General features: G+C 35.9%; 1 protein-coding gene across 1 annotated transcript; it reads left to right on the top strand.

Moving 5' to 3' along the window:
* Nucleotides 1-10,112: 10,112 nt before the first annotated feature.
* Nucleotides 10,113-15,498, top strand: LOC101011605 (olfactory receptor 4C16). Its single transcript, XM_021925769.2, has one exon. The coding sequence runs from the start codon at nucleotides 11,934-11,936 to the stop codon at nucleotides 12,873-12,875; it is 942 nt and encodes a 313-aa protein (XP_021781461.1). The 5' UTR covers nucleotides 10,113-11,933; the 3' UTR covers nucleotides 12,876-15,498.
* Nucleotides 15,499-19,066: the final 3,568 nt, after the last annotated feature.

Raw genomic sequence — 19,066 nt, 5'->3', positions numbered from 1 at the left:
AAGGCGAAGAGCAAGCAGGCACATCTCACACGGCTGGAGCAAGAGGATGAGATGGGAGAGGAGGGTGCTACACACTTTTAGATAACCAGATCTCATGAGACCTCATTCACTCACTGTCACAAGAACAGCACCAAGAGGATGGTGCTAAACCATTCATGAGAAACTGCCCCCAGGATTCAATCACCTACCACCAGGTCCCACCTCCAACACTGGAGGTTACGTGAGATTTTGAGGGGACACGGATCCAAACCTTGTCATGAGAAGACCTAGAAGAAAAACTTCATGACATTGAATTTGTTAATTATTTATTGTATATGACGCCAAAAGTATTTACATATATATATATACACACACACATATATATACATGTAATGGACTTCATCAAAATTAAAAACTTCAAACAACACTCCCAACAGAGTAAGATAGCAGCCCAAAATATAGGAGAAAATCTTTTGAAATTCTATTTCTAAGTGATTAATATACAGAATATATATTTTTAAAACCCCTATAATCAACAAAACAAAAACAGCTCAATTCAAAAGTAGGCAAAGAACTTAAGTACGCATGTCTTCAAAGAAGCTACAAACATGCCAAAAAGCGTGTGGAAATATCCCCATCACTAATAATTAGGGATATGCAAATCAAAACCACAACGAACAGCAACTCATGTATTTAAAATGAACAGATTCTAGAGTTCTGCTGTACAACATTGTGCCTAGAGGTTTTTTTTTATACCATATTGCATAAAATTAAAATTCTATTGAAAGTTGAGCTCATGTATTTGGTCTTATGACAATAATAACACACACACACACAAAAACAAAATAAACAAATAAACAAAACAGCTACCACTTCACACCCTTTAGGATGGCAATTATGAAAAGGAAAAAAAAAAAGAAAAAGAAGAAAAAAGTGGAAAATAACAAATTTTAGGGGAGATGGAACGAATTGGACCCCTTGAATATTACTGGTGAGAATGTAAAATGGTGAAGCCGCTCTAGAAAAACCTAGAGTAGTTCTTCCAATAATTAGACAGGAAAATACACATGACCCAGCAATTCCACTTCCAATATGTACCAAAATAATTGAAAGCAGAGATTCAAACATATGTTTGTGCACCAATGTTCTTAACAGTGTTATTCGCAGTAGCTCAAAGGTAGAAACAACCCAAACATCCATGGAGAGATGATTCAACATGGATGAACCATGAAAACATTAAGCTAAGTGAAATAAGCCAAACACAAAAGGCAAATATTGTAAGATACTATGTGTATGAGGTACCTAGAAACATCAAATTATAGAGACAGAAACATTACTGCTTCCCAGGGACTTGGGGAGAAATAAATGTGGAGCTATTGCCTCTGGGCAATAAAATCCTCTTTATGCCTGATGTTTGAAACAGAGGCTTAAGGGAAGCACTAATTTAAATACAGATGGGTGATGGATGATGGATAGGTGGATAGAAAGCTAGGTGATAGACGGACAGACGTAGATACATACAGAGAAGGATCGAGCAATACAGAAACATATACATACATTATGCATAAACCACATATATGTATTTTAAGTATACCTATATATCACATACTGTTTGCATTTTGCATTTCCTTTACATTTTGCAAAACTGTATGTTTACAAATCAAACTTATACCATTTAATTCTCAAATAATTTCTGAATGTATTTATAAGGTTTTCAAAAATATTACAAATGGTTAACCAAAACTTGAATATTTTAACGATTTTCCAAGGAAATCTACCAAATTAAATAAGAGGTTGACAAATAAATCTTACTTCAAAATTCTTTCTTGCATAAACAAATGTTTTTTTAAAATTTTATCCTAGTTTGACATAATGAGAACAAAATATTTTACTTTTCATCAGTATTACCAAGTCAACTCTTGTCTAATTGCTGTGTCATTCTCAGTCAATTGCAATTGGTAGAATTTGTTTTCATATAGTCTAGAAATACAAATTCCACCTCCTAAAGAGTAGTTGAGAGAATAAATTTTTCTGTTATAAGTGGCAAAAAATAGAATAGCCACTAGAGGGCAGAGTGATACCAGGAATAAGAAAACAGTTGTCAGACGCATGAGCAGTCATAAAACATGACTATATTTTAACATATTAAAAACTGTAAAGTCAACAAAAACGGAAATATATGCAAATAGAATTCCATGAAGACAGAATAAAAGCATAAATTAATAACAATATTTTACTAAACAATAGGCATTTCATTTAAAAACATAAAAGCTTGCCATTAAAAATAATACAGGGATAATCCAGATCAAAATTGCAAAATTATTATAGAAGATATACATAGGACAATTACCAGAATAAATTTGATGATAGTGCATATCTATATCAATGAAATGAAGATAAATAATAAGTTCTATAGAAAAGACAGAAAAAAGCTTTAAGCTAATAATAGCACTTAAAAGTTACTCTTTCTATCCATCCTCCCAAAATCCATTCAGATCAAAGAAAGCAAATATGTAAATCACACATCTGTGCATCACTGTAAGACAGATGACCCTATGAAGTGAAAGTTGAATATAGGCAGAGAAATATTTTTCAGAAGAAAAGAACTGAATTTCAAAATGTCATAATTCCATGTAGAGTAAGGTCTGAAGAGACAGCTTAGGAAAGAGAAAAGGAAAATAGAAATCCTACTAGTGGGATCAAACAGATAAAATCAATAAGACAGTTCTACTCTCATAACAAAAAATTAAAAACCAAATCAAGGCCTGATAGAAAACAGCATTACCCAGGAAAAAAAAAAAAAAAAAAGCCTACCAATTGTATGAAACTTGTTGTGAAAAGCCTAGAAAAATTATTTCCAGGGAAAAGGAGGAGAGTAGAAAGAAGACATTGCCCTGTAGAGTTGTAATGGTTAAGAAAGAGGAAGCAATGCAAATAAATTGAGGATTCTCCTAAAACAACACACACACACACACACACACACACACACACACACAAACAAAGTTTGCTGGTGGTAGTATTTTATAAATATTTTTGTGTATATTTATGTATTTAGATATAGATATATACACAGCTATATGTGTGTGTATATGTAGTTGTCCTTGGGTATTCATGGGGGACTGGTTTTATGACCTCCTTGGATATCAAAATCTGCAGATGCTCAAATCTCTGATATAAAATAACATAGTATTTGCATATAACCTATGCATATCTTCTGGTATACTATAAATTATCTCTAGATTACTTATAACACCTAATACTATCTAAACAGTTGTTTTACTGTATTGTTTAGAAAATAATGCTGAGAAAAAACATCTATACATGGTCAGTGCAGAGGCAATTTTATTCTTGAATAGTTTTGATCTACAGCTAATTAAATACACAGATGTGGAACTCATAAACTGAATATGGCTGACTGTACTTATCTACCTATATATAGACATCTATGTATAAATCTATCAATCAAACTACATATATACCTATCTTTCTACATACACACATACACCAGGAACTCACACAGGGACACATACACACTATAATGTTAGAATATAACAACCTAAAACTGAGAATTTTCTAAGCCACACGAAACCCTCATCATAGTACACAAAATTAGCACACAAAAAAATCTCTATCCATGCAATGCTACTATAAGGGTGGGAGGGGAGTCAGCAAATAAGAACAAAATATTCCAACCAATGAAAATGACGTTTTCATATAACAATACAAAAAAGAACAGAAGGAAATTATACCATAACACTTCAGATTGAATTAAATATAAGTTAATAAGTATTTTTAAATATTAAAAATATCTTGAATTAAAATTTTTAAATAAAATATAAATAGATAAAAAGAACTTATACCTAAAAAATGTTGGGCAGACTTAATAAACAAATTGAAGAAATAGTCCATTGGAGAAATCAAAGACACAGTTACAAAGTAGAAAAGGGAGACTAAACACAAATATAATTTAATAAAGTATACAAAAAATAATTAGGAAAACAATCAAGAAAATTAAAATTAAAGAAAGGAAAAGAATAGACAAAATATAAATAAAATGTCAACAGTCAAAGAAGATTCAATATGCATATAATTGGAGTCTCAGAAAAAAAAAAAGCAACACAATAGGAATATACACAGTGAAAGGGCCCATATTTTAAAATGTGTATGTTTCCTTATAGCTGAAGTGTGTCTCTTATCAGCATAAGAAAATGGGTCTTGTTGTTTTTTTTTTTTTTCCTTTTCATCCATTCAGCCACTCTATGTCATGTCTTTTGACTGGATAATTTAATCCATTTATATCTGAGGTATTTGTTGGTAGATAAGAACTTACCTACTGCCATTTAAAAAATTGTTTCTAGTTGTATTCTAGATCCTTGGTTCCTTTTTCCTCTCTTATTGTCTTCCTTTGTGATTAGGTGATTTCTCCCTAGTTGTATACTTTGATTCTCTCTTTTTCATCTTCTATGTAGGTTTTTGCTCTGTGGTTATGATGAGGTTTGCATAAAACGTCTTATAGTTATAATAGCCTATCGTAAGCTGATAAAAACCTAACATCACTCACATGAAATGAGTCTTTTTATTCAATTTACACTTCGCATTTTTTTTTGGTGTCATGATTTACATCACTGTATATTATATGTCCCTAAACAAATTGTCATAACTATTATTTTAATAGTTTTGTCAATAAACCATAGTAAAGATATCAGTGATTTACACATCATCATGGTAATAGTCCCGGAGTATTCTAAATTTGGCTATGTACTTACTTTAAGTAGTGAGTTTTATGCTTTCATGTTTTCATGTTCCTAGTTAGTGCTTTTTTCTTTCAGTTTGAAGAACTCTCTTTAGCATTTGTTGTAAACTAATCTGGTCATGGTGAAGTCCCTCAGCTTATCTCTCCTTTGTTTCTGAAGGATAGCTTTGTTGGGTAAGTTATTCCGAGTTGGTAGTTTTGTGTGAGTGTGTTTGTGTCTGTGTGTGTGTGTGTTTCCTTTAGCACTTAAATCTATCATCTCACTATCTCCAGATCTGGGAGGTTTCTGCTGAGAAATCTGTTGCTGATCTTACTAAATTATTCCTACTATGAGATTTTCTGTTTGTGATTTTGGATGTACTGATTATATCTTGGTATCATCTTCTTTGAATTGCATCTAATTGGAGACTTTTGACTTTCCTGTACTTGAATATTTATAGCTTTCCCTACATTTGGAATATTTTCTGCTATTTTTTTTTAAATAAGCTTTATGTCTTTCTCTCTCTCTCTTCCTCCAACTCCTATAACTTGAAAATTTGCTTTTTTGATGATATCCCATAAGTCCTGTAAGCTTTTTCATTCCTTTTCATTTTCCCTTTATTTTTAACTGACTGTATATTTTCAAATAAGCTGCCTTCAAGTTCAAGAGATTCCCTCTGATCAATTCTTTTGTTAATGTTTTTCTCTTGCATTTTTTCTTTTGTTCATTTTATTTTTCAACTCCATAATTTCTGTTGTTTTTTTTTTTTTTTTTTTTTTTGAAATTCAATCTGTTAAATTTCTTTTTTTGGTCATGTATTGTTTTCTTGATTTTGTTAAATTATTTCTCTGTATTTTCTTGAAGTTCACTGATCTTGTTAAAATTACATTAAATTATTTCTCAGGCAGTTCAGACATCTCCATTATTTTAGGGTCAGCTACTAGCGTTTTTATTTGTTTATTTTGTAATGTCTTGTTTCCCTGGTTGTTCTTGATACTTGTTACCAAGCATTGCTGTCTGTGCATTTGAAGAAGTAGAGATTTATTTCAGTCTTTGAAGACTGGCTTTGTCTGAGAAAGGCTTGACCAATCAGCCTATCCAGAGATTCTGACTAGGCCATTTTGCATGATCTGCAGGTGGACTTGCTGTTGGATTCCTCAGGTAAACTCTTCCGGTGCTTGAGTCAGCAAGTCAACAGATCTGGCAACTTGGTCCATGCCATTGGTTTGGAGTCTGGATCCACTCCAGACTGGACTCCAGGACCTGTTGACCTGGAGTCTGACCAGGGGGATTCCACAGGAGCAGTCCTGGTGTTTAACTTGCTTCTGCAGGAGACATTGAGGTGCTGATTCTAGTACCTGAACCTAGATCCTTAGTCCACTGGGCTGAACCTGGATCCTGAATCCATGGGAATGGGCCTGATATTGGAGTGGGCATGGATCTGAGGTCTACAGAGGTGGGCTTATGTTTTCATCTAGGGAGCTGGCTTAGAGCCTGGATCTGAATGGGTGGTCCTGGAGCCTTGGTTGGTGGAGACCGTCCAGGTTCTACTGTCTAGTTGGTAGCCCTAGTGCCTAGGTCTGCTAGAACACACCTGGCCCCTGGGGTCACTGGAACCTGGGGGCACTGGGACAAGCCCAGAGCCTGGGGCTGACCTGCTGCTGGGAAGGCATGGAGCCTGTGTCTGTGGAGTATTTCTGAAGACTGGAATCATAATGTCATGGTACCTAGAGCCACAGTGATTTGCATAAAACCTCTGTCATGGGGTCAGCCTGGAGGCAGGGTGTGGGAGACTGTTCTCCACCTCCGGGGGTTCTTCTAAATTTTGGTGCAACACAACATTTTGGTTCTGGCTCAATTCTTCAATCTCTGTTTCTTTTGGATGACCTCAAACAACCTCATGATTTAAACTGTCATTTACAAATAATGATTTCCAAATCAAATTCTGCAGTACTGACTTGAAATTTATACTTAAAAAAATTCAACTGTCTACTGAATATTTTTACTTGCATATGCCATGGTTGCCTGAGTTTCAACCTGTCCTCATTACCTTACTTTTATTCTAAGATCCTCAACCTGAGATACCACTACTCAGCCATTCTAAATATCTTTCATCATCACTTTCTAGTACTCTGTGGTCTTAGGCTAGCATGTAAAAAATGTGGAAAGAGGAAAAAACACAGAATAAAACAGTAATTAGTATGGATCTTAATACTGAACTTACTAAATATGTAACCTGGGCAAGCTGCTTAGCTTCTGTGAGTTTCAGTTTTCTCTCATGTGAAATGTTATTACTGAGGACTAAGCTCTGATATTTTCATCTTACTCAAATTTCTATCTAAGTGGTCTGGGGAGTCATGCCCTACAAACCATAAATTCTCATCAGATGGGTTTTATTTGACACTGTATGTCATGGCTTACTTTCCAATCTGACTCTGATATAACAAGGAAGAAAATCAAAATATTTTACCCCCAAACTTGTTTTTCTGTCGTATCTTGAAATGGCCCTGCAAAACTGCTCCTTGTGGGAAAAATCTACATTCTATAAAGAATATCCTTTTTACTTTTATTTTCCTTCCTTCCTTTCCAGATACAGGAGATAATCAACTAAGAGCCAGGCACCCTTTAAGGTCCGATAAGAAACATTTCACAACCTGGTGTCTCTGAAGTCTGCTGAGAGCTTCCTTCACTCAATAAAACCTGGTCTCCACAATCCTTTATCTTAACCCGAACATTCCTTTCTACTGATCCCAAGTCTTCAGATAAACTCAACCAACTGCCAACCAGAAAATGTTTAAATTTACCTATAGCCTGGAAAGTCTCCACTTTGAGTTGTCCAGCCTTTCTGAACCAAACCAATGTATTTCTTAAATGTATTTGAGTGATGTCTCATGCCTTCCTAAAATATATAAAACCAAGCTGTACCCCAAGCACCTTGGGTACATGTTCTCAGGACCTCCTGAGGGCTGTGTCACAGGCCATGGTCACTCATAATTGGCTCAGAATAAATCTCTTAAAATATTTTACAGAGTTTGACTCTTGTTGTCAACATTAACACATACCTCATGGGATAGTTACGTGAATTCAAATATACAACTTACGTAAAGTGACAAGCATGGAGCCAAGTATATAAAAGGTATTCAATAAAAATTGGGTGAAGTAATATTATTTCAACAAAGTTTATTCCTTAATACATGTTTTTATTTACTAACGGGAGTTAGTAAATAAAATGGAAATTAATTTGAAAAAAAAAAAAGTATGAGATCCAGTGCTGATCATATGTGTCAATCCTCAGCTGACTTGCTATAAATCTGTGGTTCATTGGTGGGGGTTTATCTGTAGCCCACAGAATAGAATCTCTAGTTTCAGAACACCACTGTGCCTTCTCTAGATTGTACTTGCAAATATACTACAAGTGTGTTACAGGAGCTAAAAATGTTTGTTTCCTAATTCAGGGAGTGGCAAGTTAGGGCACTGGGTGGGTGAAGAGTTATTTCGTGGTAAACCACTTTTTTTTTTAACCAACGACAACATTTTTTCTTCTTCCTGTTCTTTCTTACCCTCTCCATCACCTATATTACATTTCTCCTCTTTTTCACTGGTACCTTTGGTGTGCCTGAAGCACTAACACCTCCACATTCTTGCACCTATCTGGTTACTGGATATGAGAAGGGTTAACTTGCTGTTAACTTGTTGATTTAACTTTTGTTTTGACTAAATACACAACGCAAAAACTAAATTTATCACAACACCTGAGAAGTTTCTGATTGGCAAAATAAAGAAAAACTTTAGGGAATAATTCTCTCTACGATGCTCATCTCTTCAGTCATTATGTGTTAAACTATTCCCTCAAGGTTGTAGAAAGAAACATTTTAAAACATATTCTCTGGGAAGGCTGCTTTCAAAAAGGGACGTACAGACAACACTCATTTAGAGACTCTTCTGACATGTAAGTGACAGGTTATTTTCATCTTTGTGAGCTTAGAGAGTTATTACAGATTAATTCAAAATAATTTAAAAATATATTTCTGTGTCTTGCAACTGTACAGTGGTTAGATTTTCTGAGAAAAAAAAAGGACAGGAAAAAATAACCCAAAATTTAAAGGTTTACTGTCAGTGTGGAATGAAACATCACCTTTGGAATAAAGTCATCTTTTGAACTCAAAAAATATTTTAGGGGCACTAGTCATATGAAAAGCCATCATTTTTGTTTGGGGAGAAAAGGATACTTTCCATGTCTTAAGGTCTAGTACAGTTTCTCGAGATGGCAGAGTGAATAAAAGTTAGCTAATCTTGTTTGAGAAATTGAAGCAAATGCAGTAGTTATTAGAAGATATGATACATTACTAGTGCTGCTTTGTCTCCAGACCATTGTAACCCACACTTTTGTGTCTGATTCCTTTGAGAACTTGATGAAAGCCGTTAATACTCCTCTGGAAAAAAAAAATGAATGTAGAATCACACACACACATGCACAAAAGTGTGCATTACTATCAGGAAGCTATGAAAAATGTAAAGGCTCTCCTTGCATCTCTTAAGGGCCAAGGATTCATATATAGAAAAAATAATAATCTTGAGATTATCATTTTTATGGGAGTCAGAGTCTCAAAGCCTTCCATGGCCATGTGATGCCGTGCAGAGTACATCTTCTACTCCAGGTCATGGAGCTACTTGACTGAGTTATTTAAAATTGATTTCAGGCTGGGTTTTTTTTGTTTGTTTGTTTTTTGTTTTGTTTTGTTTTTTGGCTTTTTAAGTGAGGAGCATATTTGTCAGTCTACTATTCTTAACAGCTCAAGTAAATTAATGATGTGAATGTGTTTTGCAATCAGAATAACATTAAAATAACCAGATACTACTATTACATTTTTAGAGATAAGAGAGAATGTTCAAATCAAAAACGCCAAGCACCTATGTTATACAAGACTCTGGATTTGGTACAGTGGAAAGTAGTATCTGGGGAACACCTAGCTTTCCAAAATTCTTATTCCAGGAAGGAAGTTAAAAGAAGTACACAAATAATTGTCTTTAAGCAATTATGTGTAATGGTATAAGAAAAAGTATAATGGTAGACCTTAAAGAGCAGCAGAGGTAATTTTCTTTATCGCAAGACAATTATTGAAGGCCACTTAGAGGAGGTTTCTTCATAGTTGGGTCTTGAAGTTTCAAGATGGTTGAAGTAGCTAGAAATGGAATGGAATTCCAGAGAAGAAGACAGATATTGACTATTGATTAAACTATTGAATAAATATTTGAAGAGGATTTATAATTATTAGTTAATGAATTATAGTTAGTTAACTATAAGTAAATTATATATATAATTTTAAATTATACATAAAGTAAAAAATAAAAAATAAAGTTAATTAAATTATATATATAATTTTTATTTACCTAAAAATGCTATGTCCAAATGTATAATATAGATAACCTTGTTCTGGAAATAGATAGCCTGATGGGATTGCGAATATGCAGACCAACAGCTGTACACTCAACAGAATGCTCAAAATCATGGAATATTAGAGGTGAAAATGACCATTGCCTCCAAAGTCTACCACGTTTTTCTCAAGTACAAACACTTTTTGATGGATTGCTGTTTTAAATGAATAAGGGAAAAATAAGCTTATTGTAATGATTAACATACCAACTCAGTTCCCTTATAGTTTAAGGGGCACTTGACAGAAGTTATAGAATCAAAAGATACATATACTTTTTTATTCTGAGCACTCCAAAATGAATAACTTCATCATTTTCTTTTTTCTTTTTTTGGAGGAAAATAAGGTATATTTCATATCTGTTCAGGAGAGGAAAATTTATCCAGGGAGAGGAATAAATATATATAAGGGGAATTCTGTATCTGTTTTGTCTATCATACTGTTTGCTTTGGCCAGCTCACAACTTTCAACACGGTGTTTTGAAGGTAAGGATGGAACTGGGGAGAAACACAATGGGTTAAGTATGTCTTCTAGATTATATTTAAATAAATTACACTTCCAGTTATATTTTGATGTGTATATACATACCTTCCAATATCATCTTAACAAGAAAGATCTAGAGTAAAGATTTTGTTCTTGAAAGTGAAGCCTCATGATAATATTTTTTCCACATTAAAATAAACAAACCTTCATTGAAAGAAGTGACATTTCAAAGTTGAATGATCACTGACTTTTCTGGAAAAGAAAAAAATTGAAGAAGTCAATTACCGACGAACTATAATCTCTCTTTTCTCTAAAACCACATTTTCCTCCCTCTTCTGAATCTCTGCTCTGCTCTAGGAACACGGGGTTTTCAGATACGTGGATAATAAAAAACCTGCTGGGGATTACGGCTATGACCCAGGCCTACACCAACTTTCTGATGACATCCTTCCAAACCACCCCAGTTACAAAATGCTCAAGCTGAAAACTTAAATTGTGAAATCATGAACTAGTGAGTAGTAGTACCCCATTCTCGTTTATTTTCATATAAATGTAAACTCAAGAATTCTGAGTGTTCCAAGAGGTGTTTTAATAGATAAGAAGGAGAAAATTAGAAATGGGAAATTTAAGATATTACCAACTATCAAAGAATATTCATTTCAGTACAATCATAATGACGCTTCAAGGTAGGAGCATATTAATTAGAGGTTGTGGGTGTTTCCTTAGCCTCTTTTTAACCTGGGGAAAATTTTGCTTAGCAGTTGAGATTATTATATATTTATCAATAATGTATATCTATGTGAATCTGTAATCATAAACTATATATAAATAAAACATTCTCTGTGGGATGGTGGTGGTGTGAGACTTCATATCATGGATCTCCAAGGGCAGCCTACTATATCCTAAATGCTGAGTGATAAATCATGCAAAAAATAGATGCTAATATTTATTGAAAGTGGAAAAAAATGAAGTTAACTTACAAGAGATCCATACCTTTTTACATACATTGAGTTGGAAAAAGTAATCAGAATGATGTCAAAGTTAACAAGGGCTTGTATGTGAAGAATGCTAAAGTAAAGCATGGTATTCATAAGCCTATTTGAGACTCATAGTAACCCTATGAAATGGTCATTAAAATTGAAAAAACAAAGTATTGAAGTGACTTATTAAGAAACCACTAATAAAATGTCTCTGATGAGAAATATTCAATTTTGCGTAAAATGCTTAATAACGTCACGTAGCATACAAAAAATTAATTCCTTTATTTTTTTCAGATAAAAAATTTCATATTTGCCTCTTCTCATTCATGAAAACCATGCAACTGAATAACAGTGTTACTGAATTCATTCTGCTCGGGTTGACACAGGATCCTTTTTGGAAGAAAATTGTGTTTGTTAGTATATTTTTCTTCTATTTGGGGACATTGTTGGGTAACTTGTTGATTATTATCACCATCAAGACCAGCCAGACACTTCAGAGTCCAATGTACTTCTTTCTTTTCTACTTATCCTTATCTGATACCTGTTTCTCTACTTCCATAGCCCCTAGAATGATTGTGGATGCCCTTTCAAAGAATGACACTATCTCTTTCAGTGAGTGCATGATCCAAGTCTTTACATTCCATTTCTTTGGCTGCCTGGAGATCTTCATCCTTATCCTCATGGCTGTTGACCGCTATGTGGCCATCTGTAAGCCCCTGCACTACATGACCATCATGAGCCACCGGGTGTGTGGTGTGTTGGTGGCTGTGGCCTGGGTGGGATCCTGTGTGCATTCTTTAGCTCAGATTTTTCTTGCCCTCAGTTTGCCTTTCTGTGGCCCCAATGTGATCAATCACTATTTCTGTGACTTGCAGCCCTTGTTGAAACTAGCCTGTTCAGACACCTATGTGGTCAATCTACTGCTGGTTTCCAACAGTGGGGCCATTTGTACACTGAGTTTTGTCATGCTGATGTTCTCCTATGTCATCATCTTGTATTCTCTGAGAAACCACAGTGCTGAAGGAAGAAAGAAAGCCCTTTCCACCTGCATCTCCCACATCATTGTGGTCATCTTGTTCTTTGGACCTTGCATATTTATATACACACGCCCTGCAACCACATTCCCCATGGATAAGATGATAGCTGTGTTTTATACACTTGGAACACCTTTGCTCAACCCTCTGATTTATACGCTGAGGAACACAGAAGTGAAAAGTGCCATGAGAAAGTTGTGGAGCAAGAAATTGATCTCAGATGTAAAAACATGAAAGAAGGTCCCAAATTCTTCATTATAGTTTGGAATGACCTGGAAGAAGTCAATAGAGAATATTATCTCTTTATTGTTGATTTAATGTAACTCTATCTTGGAGCATGAATGCTAGCTCCTCCAGGAAAAGAGACAGTGTGGATAAATAACGTTGAGTAATGTTGAGTCAGTTTTATGTGAGGAAGAGACAGGATGAGGTACAAAGAGATACATAAATTTCATTTCCTTTACTGCCATGTTTCTGGCTCTCCTGACTGCCAAATGTTATTTATGGCTTTGGTCTGAGGTTTGTCTGTTCTTCTCCATGTTGACTTCTCCTGGAGTTCCCTGCTAATAGTTACCCATCTATATACTCACAGTCTGACAAGTTTTACCTCTTCTGAATGGTTTTCTTTATTAGATACTTTGGTTTTGTCATGTCTGATGACCAACTTAGTTGTTCTTCCTGACTCAGCAGAAAGTACCAGATTTAAATAAGTGTAGAAACTTCTTGTTGTAAGGGAAGTATATATGATGTAAGTAATCTCCCTTTCAATTTCTTGAGAGATACACTGAATTCTTATCATAAGTGTTCATAAGTTTACCTAGATCCTTCTATAACAGTGACAGAACCCAGAGAGAAAATTCACTCTTCTGGAAGAGCTCTTGATATTAGGAAGGCTCTCACTCCTAGAGTTGTAGTCATATAATTATGCTTTTTGTAAAATCTACTTTTTACTTTTAACAGAATCTCTTCTAATTTGGGGAAGCATTAATGTTTCTCTTGAATCATAACAATTATAGTAATTTGTTTATAAGAGAGGGCTATTACGACTACAAGATGCATAGCTCAAGTCAAGGTGGAGATATTTATGTGGGTTACAAATAAAGAGTGCAAAAAGTTGATGGTAGGAACTTTGATAATATTAACAGATTAAACAACGAATGTGATAACCCCAGAAAATAATTTTAGGATTTGAAACAGAAATAGTTGCATCACAGATATGAATTATTTTAGTGACATTTTCAAATAATGCAGAAGAAAAGAACTTGATTAGAGCAATGGAGGTGTTTGGATGAAAAGCATATTTCTGCAATGGAGATGGCTGTCACCTTTTGTCTCTTTTATTAATTTGTCTGGTCTCTGCTAAAACCAAATGGAGTATAGTGGATAATGATGGCGTCTCAATCACAGCTCCTTTTCCTGAGTACTTTGCATTTAGATTAATCACAGAAATTTTGACAGCAGGTGAATGCATACTTCTCAATCCTTATAAATACAGAAGACAAAATCAGCTCATTTTTGACTAGCCATACAAAAGATACTGAATGACCGACCAGAAATACTAAAAATTTTTGCAACCTCAACTACACATTATGAACTGGATATTATAGGATTCAACAAATCTTAAGTTCTGATGGATATACAGCCTGAAATGGTAAGAGGTTGACCTGAGCAGGTCAGAAGGCAAGAATAATTCATGAACAAGTGGATGATTCTAATTCTCATATCACTCACTTTTGTTAAATCAACGCTTCTTTCCAAACTCATGTGTATGGCCGCATTGGGAGTACTCTATGATGAATGGACAGAGGAGGAAAGGATTTTGGTTGGGTTTTCAGACAAGTCATCTCAACACATGGGCATTAACCTGTAAGGAACAGTTGCCTATCACAGCATAATTCAAAAGTGGTCTCAAAGATAAGTAGCATGGAAAAATTATGCTACTGAGCAAAGTCCTTAATTACAAATTTGTTTTCTGCCTTGTATAAAGAGAGAGAGGTGTCTTGGATTATGGATATACATTGATTCAGGGGCAGTGGCAAGTGCCTGGATTGTTGATCCATCTGGAAGACAAAAAGTCTGAGCAAAGTGGTCTAGAAAAGACTTGTGTAAGTGGACCTATACAAGTGAGAACTAACTAGAAAACATGTACAAGAGAGTAGGATTTAATTATCCAAATGATCAGGATGAACCGTGCTCTATCTATCCATCGTAATGATATCCAGTGACAGCACAAAAGGCACATGAACAGAGTGTGTCTGTACTAACAAGAATGTGAGCCATGCCTGGGCTCAGCAAGATGAGCTCCCTACCATAAATGCTAATCTGCCTTCTGCCACCTCTGAGTGTCCAACCTGCCAGTAGCAGATTCCATGCCAGAACACTCAGTGTGATGCCAGTCCCTGGGAAAATAGTCATGTGCCTGATAGTGGGTTGATTATATAAGACCTCTTCCATCCTGAAAGTGGAAGCAATTTCTCCTTATCAGAAACAATAAACACTGTAGACACAGATTTGCTTTCCATCTCCACATGGCCTTCATCAATACCAACATTTGACAACTTGCAGATGGACTGATACATTGACGTAATATCCCTTAAACATTGCCTAGGATCTGGTACCCATTTTGGGGCAAAGGAGATATAAAATGTTCCAATGATCTCAGAATTCACTGATATTCCCATGTAGCCCATCACCTTTAAGCATCCAGCTTCATAGAAGAGGGGAAGGGTCTGCTAAGAATTCAATCAAGGGAATAGCTAGAATTCAGCTCTGGAGGAGATGGGATACTATTCTCAGGATTCTGTACATGCATCCTGATCCGATCCCTGATATATAGTGTGTAGTTCCCATTTGCCTACCATACATCATTTTGAGATCCAAGGGATAAAAGTAGTGTTTTCTTTTGTTGTTACTTCCAGTAACTCACTTTCCTAGTCTTCAGTTTCATGAGGACAGAGGTCCTAGTTTCTAGAGAAGAATACAATGTTTACCAGGAACACAGCAGAAATCACTCTTTTGTGTTTCTTATACAAGTAAATCAGCAGATAAAAAAAAGAGTTACTGTTCTGGCTGGGGCACTTGATTCTGGTTGCTGGGAGTAGCAGCTAGGGTTGACACTACAGATTGGGACAGAGATGAGTGTATTCAGAACACAGAGACCGTAGTGGAATCTCTCTTAGCACTTATACACCCAAGGATAACTGTAACTAGACAATTGCAGCAACTACAACCCAACAAGAACAAGGGACAGAACTCCTGTAGATAAATTTTTCAGTCACCGCACAAGGCAGACAACCCAAACCAACGGAAGTTTTGGCCAAGAGTGAGAGAAATCTAGAATGAGAGGTGTTAGGGGGAGATGGTCTCTATCAGCTATGGTTGTGGGAATTGTTGCAATCAGGAACGTATCTCAGGTCTGCGTCCTTCTTTAGATCTCGTTTGAGAAACATGACTGGTCATAATTCTCAGGGGATTCTCAATTATTACCTCCTAGACTCCAGCCACATACTCAATTGAGAACACTGGCTGCTATCACGTTCATCTCATCCTCTCACACTACCAGATGCTTTGGCCTTCCCTGGGAGAGGACTGTGTTTTTTGTTTTTGTTTTTGTTTTTCGGAGATGGAGTCCCACTCTGTCGCCCAGGCTGGAGTGCAGTGGCACCATCTCCTTTCAATGCAACCTCCGCCTCCTGGGTTCAAGTAGTTCTCCTGACTCAGCCTCCTGAGTAGCTGGGACCACAGGTGCACGCTGTTACACCAGTCTAATTTTTTGTATTTTAGCAGAGATGGGGTTTAACCATGTTGCCCAGGCTGGTCTCGAACTCCTGAGCTCAGGCAATCTGCCTGCCTCGGTCTCCTGAAGTGTTTTTTTCTTTGTTTGTTTTGAGAGAAAGACTGAGTCTTGTTCTGTTGCCCAGGTTGGAATGCAGTGGTGTGATCTTGGCTCACTACAACCTCTGCCTCCAGGGTTAAAGTCATTCTCCTGCCTCAGCTTCCCAAGTAACTGGGACTACAGGCATGTGCCACCACGCCCAGATAATTTTTGTATTTTTTAGAAGAAATGGGGTTTCACTACATGTTGGCCAGGACTGATCTCAAACTCCTGACCTCAGGTAATCTGCCTGCTTTGGCCTCCCAAAGTGCTGGGATTACAGGCGTGAGCCACCGCGCCCATTCTGACACGTCTCCAGTGTATCTGCGGTGGGTTCAGAGCACCCACTGACTACATCCTGGAGTTTCATTTCTAAGTGTTGCTATGGAAAGATAGTCAGTATACATTTTTCTTTAAAGGAGGAAGTTATGTGACAAGGGTTAGACTATCTTTTTTTCGTGACTATAGCACAGCGTAAAATGGAAACAAGTGGATAAAGGCATAAGATTATTTTTAATAGAAAGAATGATAAGAAACTGCTAACAATGAGTATCTTTTTAAGAAGTGAACAGAGATGATTAGATATTTTCATTCTTTACATTAATGAAATGTTCGAATTTTCAAAACTTACCCATGTGCTCCTTTATATTTTTGTGTAAATAATTCATCTGCATGGCAATATTATGTAACTTTTGTTTTTTTCTTTTTACGTCATTATATTATGACAAAAACTAATAAATATATACTTTTAAAGTAGAAGTTTTGTTAAATATGGTGAAATATCTGTAAAAATGTATTTCCTATGCCTTCTAAATTGTTATTAATATAGGAGTAAAATAGAAAATTGTGTTAATCTACAATGACAAAATGAACGAGACCAGATATACCAGCTGGTGAAAGGTTTTCACGCACTTTTGGAAACATCAAGGAATATTACTAGGTAACTGATTTAGCAGGGTGGAGAAAGTTTTAGCCATCTGAGTAGGGATAGAGAAAACTAGCAAGTAAATTCATCTGCAAAACTCCTGAGATGCTAAAAGCTTGGACCATCAGGTTCTACAGAATGTAGGGGTGAAGGATCCATTGCATTTCATGGCCATTATTTTATTTCCACAGACCTTTTTCCACACAGCTTGGTGATATTTCTTTTACGCTATCTTTCAAAAGATTGGAGGTTTATTCTTTTGAAAGGTTGAGCTAAACACTTGCTGGTATTAATGTAAAGGACAGTGATGAAACATGTAGCAGCATGTACAAGAATAAGTGAAAATCTACACTGAACTACGGGGCTCTTTCCTCTCGCTGCTCCCAGGATATCAGTAGCCAGCATACATCATGAATGCCTTAATTTTCCACTACTATGCATATATGCAAAGTAAGAAGGTGGAGGATTTTTTTTCTAGAAGAAAATATATGACTGTTACACTGGCTGCTTGCCCACAAAATAAACCAAAAATATACAGACACTGGCCACACATTTGGAGATTCCAAATAACTGGGTTTTGTGTGTTTATTTGTTTGTTTGTTTTAATTTCCTAGACTTTAAACATAAATCGAGGCTTTTGGGTTTCAGATATGATGGCAAGACTAGTGAAGGCTCCAATAAATTACACACTAGAGAAACACTCGACCTATGCATTTAGCCTCTCTATATAATCTAATAAATTATACTGAGTTTTAAGCTGATGCAATAGAATGAAAATTCTGTAGTAGATTTATTGTGCACAGCCTATCATTCCCAAGGGAGGACTTCCACTGAGCGGAGGATAGTAAAGACTATCACAATGCCACTCACCAGGAATAAGAGTGTGAACACTTCAGCCCACTGCATCTTGGGCTGTAATTTCCACCACTTGCCTGACTCTGATGAGACAAAACATTTACACTTTATTACTCACAGATAGCCTGGAAGTGACAATAAAGTCCAGGACTCACGGCAAGCCAGTCACCTAAAGCTCAGAAAGGATGCCAAGGGCAGATGGAATCTCATCTGTGTTTGCCTCATGTTGCCTACAGCTGAGGGAGGCTAAAACAAGTTCTCTCTGAATTTTATGCCCCAAGGACGCCTAACTAGCTTAAATGCTAGTTGTAGGACATCCTGTTCTAGCAGGAGCAGAAACATAGCCTGGGCTGTTCCACACAGTGACTCATCTCAGAATATTGCATTTCCAGCACAATCTACAGTTTTTCTGAAGACCACAAGCAAGAAAAGTGAGGTAAAGCTGGGTTAACCAAGGCCACCAAGAAACCATCATGAAAAGGCAAATTAGTCTTTGATTGCCAGCTTTTTGAGGTCTTCATTTTAAGAATTTCTTATAGGCTAAAGTAACTGCACACAAAGTCTTCCAATAGAAGCTACCAGGTTCATTTAAGGCTCAAGGTTCTGGAAGTCTATTTATTGAGCCATGAAACAAATAAATAAGAAAGTGAAGATGATACATCTCATTATAATTTTTCAGACAAGAGATATTATTCTACTTGACTGGACTTTTGTGTCCAGTCTATATTCTAAGAAAGAGAGAATTCTAAGATATAAAATATTCCAAGATTC

Source organism: Papio anubis, chromosome 12, assembly GCF_008728515.1.
Source record: "Papio anubis isolate 15944 chromosome 12, Panubis1.0, whole genome shotgun sequence".
NCBI classification, from domain to species: Eukaryota; Metazoa; Chordata; class Mammalia; order Primates; family Cercopithecidae; genus Papio; species Papio anubis.
The sequence above is the reverse complement of the archived record's forward strand: the minus strand, read 5'-3'. Positions and strand labels throughout refer to the sequence as shown.

Excerpts from the sequence above, each read along its gene's own strand:
- LOC101011605 (XM_021925769.2), top strand. The coding sequence starts at position 11,934 with ATGAAAACCATGCAACTGAATAACAGTGTTACTGAATTCATTCTGCTC.